General features: G+C 39.1%; 2 protein-coding genes and 1 pseudogene across 2 annotated transcripts; 1 reads left to right on the top strand and 2 right to left on the bottom strand.

Moving 5' to 3' along the window:
- Nucleotides 1-27: 27 nt before the first annotated feature.
- On the bottom strand, nucleotides 28-1,995 carry LOC135212832 (uncharacterized). Its single transcript, XM_064246603.1, has one exon. The coding sequence runs from the start codon at nucleotides 1,993-1,995 to the stop codon at nucleotides 28-30; it is 1,968 nt and encodes a 655-aa protein (XP_064102673.1).
- A 163-nt stretch (nucleotides 1,996-2,158) lies between these two features.
- LOC135212834 (uncharacterized) lies at nucleotides 2,159-3,262 on the bottom strand. The gene has a single exon (XM_064246604.1). It carries the CDS (start codon nucleotides 3,260-3,262, stop codon nucleotides 2,159-2,161), a length of 1,104 nt encoding a protein of 367 aa, XP_064102674.1.
- Nucleotides 3,263-8,872: 5,610 nt separating this feature from the next.
- LOC135212835 (uncharacterized) overlaps nucleotides 8,873-12,583 on the top strand; it is a 45,872-nt pseudogene continuing 42,161 nt past the window's right edge.

A 12,583-nucleotide genomic window follows, 5' to 3' on the forward strand; every position in this document is an offset into this window, starting at 1 on the left:
AGAATGACAACCAAATCTCTGACCGACTTATGTGACAAACTTAGATTTTTCATCAGACTTATACCGCACCGATACTGAACGTGTTATATTATCAGACGACTTGTTTTCAGAAACAACTTCGCCCCAATGCCACTTGTTACGCACGGGATTAGTATCTCTGATTATTACAATATCATTTATCTCTACTCCCCGGTTGGAATCTGACCACTTTTCTCTGGGAAGAAGAAAAATTTGATCATACCATATTTTCCACCAATGATTTAAAAAAAGTTCATTCAGTGCGAGTATTTTTGTGTACTCTATTTGCTCAGGTGTTTTAGCCAACTCGAAATCTAAAAGTTCACTGATATCACCGTTTGATCTACCCAAAATAAGGTCATTTGGACGTAGTAATCTCACAGCGTCTAATTTGGCAACATTATTTCTATGAACACCTAAAGGCCTATCATTTATCATATCAGCAACACTGTACATTAGTCTCTGCAAACGCAACTTGGTAAATTCAGGTTTTCTCGAAGCAGTGACAGCTTCTAGAGTATTCTTCACAGTTCTGATCATCCTCTCAGCTTGTCCAACTGACGAATGAGCTCCAGATGGTACGAAGTGCCAGGTTGTTGTTTCGGGATTTGTCTGAATCTTTGCCATCTTGGTATGGTTCCAAAGGCTCTCCATGACATTTGCAGCACCACGGATTTGCGAACCAAGATCTGCAGTCACAGACGTGGGTTTTCCGCGGATTCTAGTGAAAGCATCAAAACCTGCAAGGAAGCAGTTGGTATCATAACCTTCAAGGACCTCTATGTGGGCCGCACCAGATGCACGACACACGATGACCAGAATCCAGGCTTTACTAGAATTTACCTGGTAATTTCTCGTCTCGCGGCGATCTGCGATGGTATTGAACGGACCAGCTATGTCAATGACCACATGCTTGAATACTGGTGATCGCACGAGTTGTTCCACCTTACGAGGAGCTATCTCTACTTGGGCGATCTTCTTCCGTAAAAAGCGACAATATGGGCACTGCGACACAACTTTGCTGACGAACCGTTTACCGTTGAGGATCCAGAACTGCTCACGTACTAGGGCAAGAGTAGTATCCGCACCAGAGTGCTGCGGTTGGTGACATTTACGCACCAAGATCTCTGCAAAGGGTTCAGAGTATGGTATAATCGCAGACGGGTTTGATAGAGCAGCACCAGTACGACCTAGTGCTCTCCACACACCGTCGGCGTCCAGTATTGGGTTCAGTGACTTTAGCTTATGTTCCACATCTGACGGAAGCGACTGCTGAGCCTGTTGAATAAGAAAAAAGTTTGATATTACTAACTCACGCTTGGTAGGCACAAATGTATCATTTTCAGCAAACCATCTCGAACGTTCTGCTTTCGTCATACTACTGATGGCAACTGGAGTAGTCTTCACTGTTCTCTTCAGTCGATCTCTGAAAAATTGTGAAGCATTTTCCATAAATCTTATGATTCTAGAGATGCGACGTTTAATCTTCATCAGGCTGTCATTTTTTTCGACCGTTATGTTAAATGTTTTTAGGATATCAAGAATTACTGAATAATCTTCATTTGTTCCACCATCAATCTGGACACATAGTGACTTGCATCTTCCAATGGTCATCCGTGGATCTTTTATTCTTATGTCCAGATCTTCTTTTTTCGCATGAACTTCATTTGAATGTTTGACTGGCCATTCGTTGATGTCCTTCTTCATGAAGTCTGGACCTTTTTGCCATCTGTAATCCTTTCCCATTTCAGATGGGTTAAGACCGCGTGACGCATCATCGGCAACATTGTTTCCAGAGTCCACATGGTACCAATCACGAATATCAGTCAGAGTTTGTATTTCACTGATACGGCTGGCTGTCCACATGTTGAACTTGTAAGGCTCATGACGCAGTTGTCCCAGAACTATGGTGCTGTCAGTTAGCAGCATTACCCTTTCAAAAATGAAGCTTGATTTTTTGACAATAGTCTGTTGCATTCTGGCACCCAGCAGACATCAGGGTAACTCACCACGGGGGATCGTTAACGTCGGAATTTGTGGCCAAGGTTTTGCCTTTGACATGGCAAGAACAGATGCTCGCTCGCCATTTTCCAACTTCCAGTTGTAGTACGCGACACATCCATAGGCAGTCTGAGAACTATCACAAAAAACAAAAAATTACTAGAGTGGGTTTGCAAACTGCAGTTTCCGGTGTAAGGCAGCGAACAAACCTGACTTCTTTTAGACCGTAGATCGAACGAATCACTTCTTTACACCGACTTCGGGTTGTAGGTAGGTCATCATTGCCATCTAGGATCGGATCGTCCCATTCCTGTTTGAGGCGGAATATTTGACCTAGTTCGTGCTTCAGGCAGATGGTAACCGGAGTTGCAAGTCCCGTCGGATCATAGATGGTTGCTATGATCTGTAGATAATTTCTTTGACTGAAAGTATCAGGGAAGGCATCATCAAAGTCTTCTAAACTGATATCTTCCTCTGATCTAATGCCTCTCCTTTTCTTTGAAAAGTTAATCCTACCTGAAATGGAAATTTCATCGTTTGTAGAATGATATATTATACCCAGGATCCTTTCCTGCTCTGGTGTCCGTCGCACATTGTCAGGTACATCCGGGCACTTCTTTATGTGGGCATCAATATCACTTTCACTTCCACCGATCATGAAATGCTTTATGATGAAGGATGCCTCACTGAGGACAATGTTGAGTTCCTTAGCAAGTTGTAATGCCGTGGAAACATCATCAACACTTGTAGTACCATCATCAACATACAAGTTCGATTTTACGAATTCGTATACCTGTGGGTACTTTTCCTTGAATTTCTCAGCTATGATGAGCATTGCTACACTGCATATACCACCTGCCGGAGTAGTTCCCCAGGAGTTTCGTAGTAATCGCAGCGTCTTGACTTCTTTTTCCTTGTCCAGTTGATTCCACAAAAGGCGGTGCAGATAAGATTCTTCTGTCTCAAGGCGAACAGTGAAGTATGCTTTACTTATGTCCATTGCAACCGGTATTTTTCTTTCCTGGAACCTTAACAGCAGGGTTGGAATTGGTGGAATCAAATTTGGTGGTGGTTCCCACAAGGAGTTTATAGCCTTGCCTTTAAATGGAACACTTGCATCAAATATGATTCTGAGTGGGGTTGAGGAACTATGCTCATTAAAGTGTGTGAAATGACAGATGTAGTAGACTTTGCCACCATTCGATTTCCACTGCACATCCTCCTCAGCTGTAACCTCTGTCATATAGCCGTCGTTGATCAACTTTTCAAATTCTTCTACATACCAGGTTTCTTTAAAGCTTCGTTTCTGGACATGGTACGTGTTAACGAATTTAGGCGTTTGAGGGCAATAGGTCTATTGTCCGACAAGGTACGGAAGCTTTCCTTCCATGGTAACTTGCAAACGAATATCTTCTGTTCAGGGTCGTAGGTGAGACAACTCTTGTATGTCTGTACTCTTCGCTCCTCTTCTGAGTTTATGCCGACCGCGTCGCACCGATGACAAACCGGACCATCCTCTACTTCACACATACGATCAAACACAGTCTCAGCACTGGTCTTTATTGAAAGAACAGACTGTCCGCCATTTTCTGCAACCTGCTGCACGGAGCCATTGCTCCGGGCTTTATCTGTGGAAACTTCCCCTTTCAGCCGTTCAGCATGACTTACTGCAACTGATGACGTTGACTGCAGAAGAACAGCAGAAATCTTTCTGTTGAGGAGCTCCGACAGCATCACACTTGGTTCATGAGAATTGGCGGCAAAAAATGTCTCGTGAGAACCGTGTAGAATGAACCCGAAGTTAGTCTCAGCTAAAACAAGGTTTTCTCTTGTCTTCACCGTTAGCGGAAATATGCTGGCATGATTGTCTCCGATGAGCAACTCGATGTCACCGTGAACAGGCTCTAAAAGTTCTGATGGATCGACATCTTGAACATGTCAGCAGCTACATGATAACTGCCTCCATCAAGTTCACCAATATAATCGACACCAATGCAATCAACTGCAGTCACGAAGTTACCTTCTGCATCGTAGAGTGGGATGCTGTACAGATCAGCCGGTCCCCAATCTTGTGGCTGGCTCTCCCCAGCAGTCCTCATCATTAAGTTCTTGATTCTGGATACTGGTTTGATACAAGCTTCCCTTGCCACCGAGTTCAGAATCTGTGAGATAGTGGCTCCCAAATCATAAAGAACTGAAACCTCAAAAAGATTCCCTTTCCTTTTCATGAAGGCTGCATGACTAGGTCTTATTGTGTTCTGGCCTAGATGATGACAGAGTTTCTCGCAATCAACAGGACCATAAACCAGGCTTGACGCAGCTAGGCAAGCAGCATGCAATAGAGTATGATGGTTGTCTGGCATCTTGCAATTAACCTCCTGACAAACGTGCTTATTTCTGCACTGATTTGAGGGGTGAGAACCAAAGCACTTTTCACACCGGTTATGTTCTTTCAAGGTTTCTTTCTTTTTTATGGATGAAAGACCTAGGAACACTCTGCATTCAGAAGTTTGGTGATCAGCCATAGAATGAAAAACACACGATTGAACGGAAGATGGGGAATTTTTTGGCTTCCTGGTTTTCGATTCCTTCCAACTGTTACCCTTTTTGGGCGTTCCATTCTTGCCAGGCTTGACATCTTTCGAACCGCTGTTACCAATGTTTCTGTCCTTACTGCTAACCTGATAATTCTTAACGACCATCGTCGGCTCTTCTCTGAAAATGTAACTAGAATGAGCTTCTGCTCGCAATTAGCTGTTTCTTCGATTGAGGCTGCCGTGTCGGCCATTCCTAAGAGTAGATCAAAGGAGGCTTCGGCATCAAGGTCGTCTGCCAGAATTTTTCTGTCGATTCTCCTGCGCAGTTCTACTGGAATTTTTTCCATTACGATGGAAAATGCCGACTCACCTAACGCAGACGTTCGGTTTACCGATCTCAGGTCCTCTTTAGCGACAGTAAGTTCTGTTACCAATCGACGAAGACCATCTGCATCAGACTCGCTTCTGACAGGCCTAATGTCATGGACGTCCTTGAGGACTGCGTCACGGATGGTGTTTCCCCTTCCGTAAATACAATCTAATGCTGACCATGCTTCATCCAAGCTCGATTTCGACTGAACAATGAGGCCTTATCTCGAGTTTCTTCGCAATGCCTTGCTCTCAGTCTTCTTAAAACGCGCCATCTCCCCAGACATCTGGCCCTGAACTAATAGCTCAAAATTTTTCTTGAATCTTTTATACGATCGAACTTCACCATCCCACGTCGGACAAGAAAGTTTCTTCAATTGGACGAATGACGAATTAGATTTGCTGACCGCATTAGCATGCTTAGGAATGTCCTCTTTTACCGATAGCTTTTCCATTCGTTCATTTATCTGCGTCCTCAGCTTGTGGAAGGTAACACCCGCATCACGCAATGTTTTCAAAGTTTCGTCACAAGTCAGATTACCTGCGGAGACTCTTTTCAAATCACTATATGATTCACGAAGAGATTTCAATGATAAGCTTAGATCATCAACAGTGGCGTTCTCTGCATCTGCTAAGATGGCCTCGGCATCTAAACTTTCAATAGTCCAGGTCTCAAAGGCAATGCCAAATTTCTTCTGAGTCGAAGATTTCACTTTCCTGGGAGGCATGTTTACGAGATTGAACAGTAAACAGCAGTACAACACTCGAACGATGAATTCAGCGAGCCAGTTATGAGAAATGGAACACAAGAAGTATTGCTTCAAATTGCTTCAAAACACCAACTTTGGGTCGATAACTGATAATAGCCACTTTTCTAGACGATAAGTCATTTACGGAACCAACTAGTTAGGCATTCAAACATTTCAGCTTTCGCGAACTAAACTCGTTGACACGTTTTTTTTTTTTTTTTTTTTTTTTTTTTTTTTTTTTTTTTTTTGCTGTTGTTGACAATGAAGCAATTTATGAACGAGTTGACCTTGAGGACAATTTACATACCACAAGGCACAAATTGGAGCGAACTTACTTTAAAGTTTCCTCGATTCCGCAGAGCACTTGGAAATGAAATGTAGCGCAACTGCAGGGGCTTGCGCCTGCCCAATCAGAATAAGACCATTGACACCTCAACCAACCATACGAACGAGGCATGTAACGTCACGACGTTGAAGTCGTTACAGACATTTCATTCTGCAAATGAAATAATTACAATAATATTTTTTATCCTACTTTACAGAGAAAATGTCAACAGACCTAAATTAAAATTAAATTACACTTACATTACGACTTACAAAAAAACAATAATAAGTATATTACAACAAAACCAATCAAAACAGAAGTAACAAATTTGAATATGAATCGACCAGTAAAATTAACAAATGGAATTGATCAATCAATTACAGTTACTTACTCCAAGCTATTTAGTTGGAGGGCGCAGTCTTATTCTAAATTATTAATGGCGATCTCGAAAGAGAACCGCCCAGCTCCAGGCCTCAAGATCAAGTGTAAAACAACGATTCTTTGGGCAGATTTTCGCTTGTTAAAGAATTCGTCCAGTACCTAGTTTGGCAACTAAACGACCCCAAATTTTATAATTGGCTAGTTCAATAATGGAAATAGAAGACGCGATTCGTGTCTGTTTACAATATATATAAATATACATATATATATGTATATATATATATATATATATATATATATATATATATATATATATATATATATATATATATATATATATATATGTATATATATATATATATATATATATATATATATATATATATATATATATATATATATATATATTTATGTATGAATAATTTGATCACGAAGTATATAAAACGTGATACTGTGTATAAATGTAGGTGATGCCAAAGAGGAAAATTGAAAGGGGAGAAAGCCAAGAACTTTCGGTCTAACACGACCCTTTACTTAGGTACAAGTTAACCATACAGAGCAAAAGCATAGTTCAAGTAGTCTTTATATCCAAGCTGGCATTACAAGATTAGCATAAGGTCCAATTCACTCTACAGAAACGAAAAAATGCCATCAACCCATCACCAAAATAGTTGACTGGCTAGTTTGTAGCACGTCGCTAGTTATGAATTTTTGTCACATACTCAAAACATTTTTGATGTTCGCAAATATTAATCTGCAAATATCACTTAAAATCCTATTATCTATAATTCAGGCGTATTGGTTGTACATAAAAAAAATGTCACGGTGTATGTGGGAAAAAATACATACGCACTGATATCAACTTACACCTCGCTTGATGGCTTCATTGCTTCCTAACCCTGCAACGGTTCGAATCCCACTTGTTAAAAACAAATTTCCTTTCTAATTCCTCTCCAGAGTGAATCATTACTGAAGAATAGACAACTGGATATTAACTGGTATTTGAGGATTTTTTTTATGAAATCACATACACACATGCATGTGCGTACAGACATTATATATATAAATTCTCGAATTCTACATAATATTTTTCACTTTATAGCCTTAGATCCAAGTGAATGATAAAAGAGTAATAAGTAATTCTGATGTCTGGTAGCGGGACTCGAACCTACATCTCGAGCAATCACAACGAAGTCACATTGCCGACCTGACCACCAGAAATATAAAAGTCTACCGCGGCTCATACATACATATACCTATCGAATGCAGACAGATTTATTAGAGCTGAAATAGACCCATCCTCATCATCGTAGCCAAGTGGACAATCATTTCCATTGCATTTTAAGCTGAAAATTGTATATAGGATTTACTGGTCACCTTTTACCAGATACGTTTGTAATCGTAATAGCCACAACGCCTACTGAATTTCTCGAATTATTTTCACTTTTTCCATAAAATTAAATATTTTACAAATTTCTTTAGAAATTATAGTATCAAGTTTCTATAATATGAGGCGTTTCGTGTGAAAGTGGTCTAACCCTCAAAAATGGCGGTTTGGAGTTATAAGCGGGAAGGTGTTGTCAGTAGATGAAAATACATTGTATTGATGTCGGAAAAGGAAAAAGTGAACATCCTGCGAGGTTTACTAAGGTCTAAAGTGGCGAATTATGGATTTTGGATGAATGATTCTTGGGCAAAAGGCCAGGCACTGGGGCCAAGAAGAAGGGTAAATTAATTAAATTATGGTAAATGAATTAATGAATTAGTGAAAGAAATGATTAATAAATAAAATGAGATGTCACTAATAAATAAAATAAAGATATGAGGATGAATGAATGACTTAATATATATTAAAAATAGTTTAATGTCTTTAAGAATATGTAAGATGTAATATATAAAGAAAAACTAAACTCGTATACACTTTAAAAAGAAGAGAGCAGAAACATCTACTTCATCTCCTAAAATATTCGAGAGGAATTTACCCTTAGGCTAAAATATCTGGCGCAAACCAGAATGGGCTCCACTGTTAGTATGTTGTCAAAATAAGCACACACTGGCGGGCTGCTTCCTTCTAAAATAAACTGATGGGTTAATTAAATGAGTGTGCCCAATTCTTAATCTCTCTAAAATAACCTCTGTTTGTCTGTCAAGCTGGAATGACGAAGGCCATGGCAGTACTTTTTTCCTAATATTTTTATACTTATTATTATTAGCAAGAAGAGGACAAGTCCACCTTTCTTGCCATTTACTTAAAACGTAAGACCTAATAGGATCTTTTAGGTTGTATGAGGCCCTTTTCTTGAAGTTGTTTCTGGTAAACCACTAGCAGCTTTCGCTTCCTTGTCTGCAGTCTCGTTTCCGTGAATACTCACAGAAAGAGACTGATTTACGTAAACAATATATACGAAAAAGTGAGTCCTGAACTTTTTGAATTAATGGATGAAAGCTATCAATTTTTTAATAGCCTCTAAAGAGCTTTTAGAATCTGAGTAATGGCAAAATTAGTGTCAACTAAATCTAGGCCAGGGGCTATGGCTCTTAATTCGGCAGTGAATATTGATGCAGTTAGGTAATTTAGCTGTGTATTCTGTATCACTAAGGATAACAGCACACCAAACACCACTATCCGACTTTGATCCATCTGTATAGATCTTCACATAATTAGCATGGGTAACATGGTGATCTAAAATATTTCCCCTAATTTCTTGCATACTAATGCTTCTGGAATAAGCCATGGAGGATTTACAGGATGTATGTTGTAGTTCCAGGACTTTCTGAGATTTGAGATTGTTAGTCCTAACATCCTCATTCAGTCGAATTTGAAATGGTTTAGAAACTCTTTTACCAGAGAAATTCTGCGAGTCTGTTTCCTTGAATACTCGAAAGGAGGGATTTTTGGGAGCACTTTTCATTCTAGGCACGTATCGCACCCCTAGTGCTTGCCTTCTTAGATCAAGGGGAAGATGATCGGCATCGGCATATATGCTTTCAACAGGCGAAGTTCTAAAAGCCCGAGCATAGTTTCAACCCCCATGTTCTGTACCAGACCCCTGACTAAATCCAGAAACAACCTTTAAATTATTCAAAGACTGTTTAGCATTAATCTTTAAGGCATTTTGTGGTTGGCACTATTATTTTGTGGTTAGTAATCATCCCCAAAAATTTTACGTATTTTCATAAGAAATGATAGATCCTTTTAAACTAAGTGTGGGAACCTCTTCCACACGCTGTCACCTGGTAAATCTTACTACAACTGCTTTGGAAGAGGAGAAGTTGAAAGCATTTTGATCAGCCCATTTAGTAATGACATTAATAGACATTTGCAGATGTTTACTCACTGACAATGAATTATATCCTGTGCAATATATTCCAAGGTCATCAACAAAAAGTGGGCACTTAACAGAAGACAAGATTTTTTCACCCACACTATTTATTGCCACTGAAGAGTCTTATACTTGAAGTGCTTCCTTGGGGAACTCCTTCCTCCTGCACAAAAGGTTGGGAGAAGGAGTTTCACACTTTTACCTTAAAAATTCTTTCTGTTAAAAAGGTATATATAAATCTGATCATTCTTCCACGTATACCCATCTAGTGTAATTGTTTCATGATGCCAATTCTCTAGGCAGTGTCATAAGCTTTATTGAGGTAAAAGATATGCAAATGGTCAGACATTGTTTGGCTAATTCTTGCTGGATTTGGTTGGTCAGCCTCAGCAAGGGATCAAGAGCTGTTTTTCCTGAAACCAAATTGAAATGGTGATATTAGTCCTTTGGTTTCTAGGTGCCAAACTAATCTAGTATTTATCATTTTCTCCACCAGCTTACAATCACAGCTGGTAAGAGCTATTGGCCTATAGCTAGGGCTAGGGAAGCATTTTTATTAGGATTTTCAAGAGGAATAATTATGGATATTTTCCAGCCCTTAGGTAAAATTCCAGTTTCCCATATTTTGTTTATAATTTTGAGTAAATATTTTTTGGCTTCGTCTGGGGAGTGTAAGCATTTCGTATATGATTGTATCCTCATCTGGAGTTGTGGAATCATTAGAGGAGAGCACCTCCCATAATTTGTAGTTGTATGGTTCAGATTTTCCTGAATCAAATTTCAGTCTTTTCAGAATACCTAATTTTCTTTAATTTTTTAGAGTAATGTTGGCACTGGAAACTTTTGAAATGTGTTTTCCTAGCTCACTGGCAGCTTCATTGGGCTCTGTGATCAGAGTGTCGTTTATTTTTTCTCAGTTTCCTTATTTTGTGCCACACCACTATCAGTGGAGTCTTTGAGTTTATTCCATTAGTATAGTAAAGCCAACTTTCTCTTTTGGCTAACGCACATTTGTAGATTAATTTAGACTGAGGAGATCCACTAGTTTTGTAACGTCTGTAGCACTTCCTAGTCCCTTTCCTCAGAATACCACAAGTCTTATTCCACCAGGGAACTTCAGGTCTACGAGGTTTGCCTTTTGTTTTTTGGAATCGAGCCTTCAGCACTCTTCAGAGTAGATTCAATAAAGTAATCTTAGGCATCTAGAAGAGAATGGAAGGTATGAGGAGCAGATTGTTATCCTCTTTTCCAAGATGACTAAAATAGCAACAGCTTGTAGAGTTGTATTTAATTGTATTATGGAGTGCTGCATTGATTTATTAACAATAATTGCAGCATATCCATGGATATGTCGCCAATAAAGGGATAGGAGTTAAATATTAAATGATTTGGTCCAGGATTATAAGGAGAGTTGCTTAACATTATCTCCTTCAGGCATATAATCCCTGGATTAAATTCATGCATTAAGATTTTATGGTCTTCTGTACGGGCTCTGAGACCTTTACAGTTCCACTGAAGGATATCGAAGATGAAAACTAAGGTGGTACAATGTGCTACTTCCTACTCCTTTGAGAAGAAGTATTATCCCTAGGGTAAAGAGGAAAGTTCTCCTTTATAAGTGATTGTTTTCTTAATTCCTTTTCATGTGAATTGGAATTTAGGGTTTTTAGCTGAACATATTTCTGGTTATGATACTGTGATTCTGTGCACCACTAAGTTTATTTGTCTTAGGGAGGCAAGACTGATTAGAACTCACATGTCTTTGGGCTGAGACTGCTTTTGGAATCACCTCTTAGGTGGAGAGATCTCTTCCAAAGCACTGAACCCATTTGAGGTTCTTATGTTAAAGCTATCATTATTTGGGGCTATTAATTCTTGCACGGTTCTTGGTGGCTGTAATTATAGTCTCGTTTTCATTTTTGTTTGTGTCTGTGACAATCGATGGCTCTCAACTAGCTCTATCTAATTGGGCTTGCTGTTTTAGCTTATTCTTGTTGGAATTTTTTGGGAATATCTTCCCGAATTATTAACTGATTTTGGCTCCCTTGTTTTTTGGAGCTGAGCCTACAACTTTCATATCATTCACTTTTTTACTGACTTTGGGAGATGAGTTTTCTGTTCTTCTGGAAGTACAACTTTTGATATTGTACTCCAAGACACTAGTCGATGACAATTTCTGGACATATTGGAGATTTTCTTTATTTACATTGCTGGAATTTTTCATAAATTTTATTACCAAAGTGTAGGTAGAGTTGGCACTTTTGTTTGCCCCCATTACCACGCACTTTGCTTCGCTAATGCTGATATGTTCATTATCAGCCATTGCCAATACTTAATCCTCAAATCTATCTCTGAAGCCAAGCCATAGAATTTGGAGAGTGATAGCTCTAACACAGAAGACAGTATCGGGCTGCTTTGCACTCATCAAGATTACCATGCTTTGCAGAGCACACAGAATATCTTTTGCTGTTTTCACACAAGTTGTCAATGTGGCCATATTCAAAACATTTGTGACACTGTTTTGGATTTATTCTACATTTATTAACCTGCATCCTCTCATAGCTAACAATGATGGTATCAGGTAGGTAATTGGAGTAGAAGGTTAAAAGGATAGCTGCATCCCATCCTAGTTTTTTCACGAGATATACAAGGACATCGGTGGAGAATCTCCTCCTTTTTAAAAAACTTGTAATTCTTTTGAGTATACTACCTCTTTCAGTGTGTTAAAGAATCTATTTGATGGAATATATTCGATATTCACTTTCAGGAGATTTACAATTTGGTGGCAAAATTGCTTGGGTTTCATTACCAGCTTTTATTGCCAAGTTCTTTCCATAACTTTTTAAATTTCCAATGGGATTGGGACCAACCTTGCTTTCA

Source organism: Macrobrachium nipponense, chromosome 41 (genome assembly GCF_015104395.2).
Source record: "Macrobrachium nipponense isolate FS-2020 chromosome 41, ASM1510439v2, whole genome shotgun sequence".
Lineage (NCBI taxonomy): Eukaryota > Metazoa > Arthropoda > Malacostraca > Decapoda > Palaemonidae > Macrobrachium > Macrobrachium nipponense.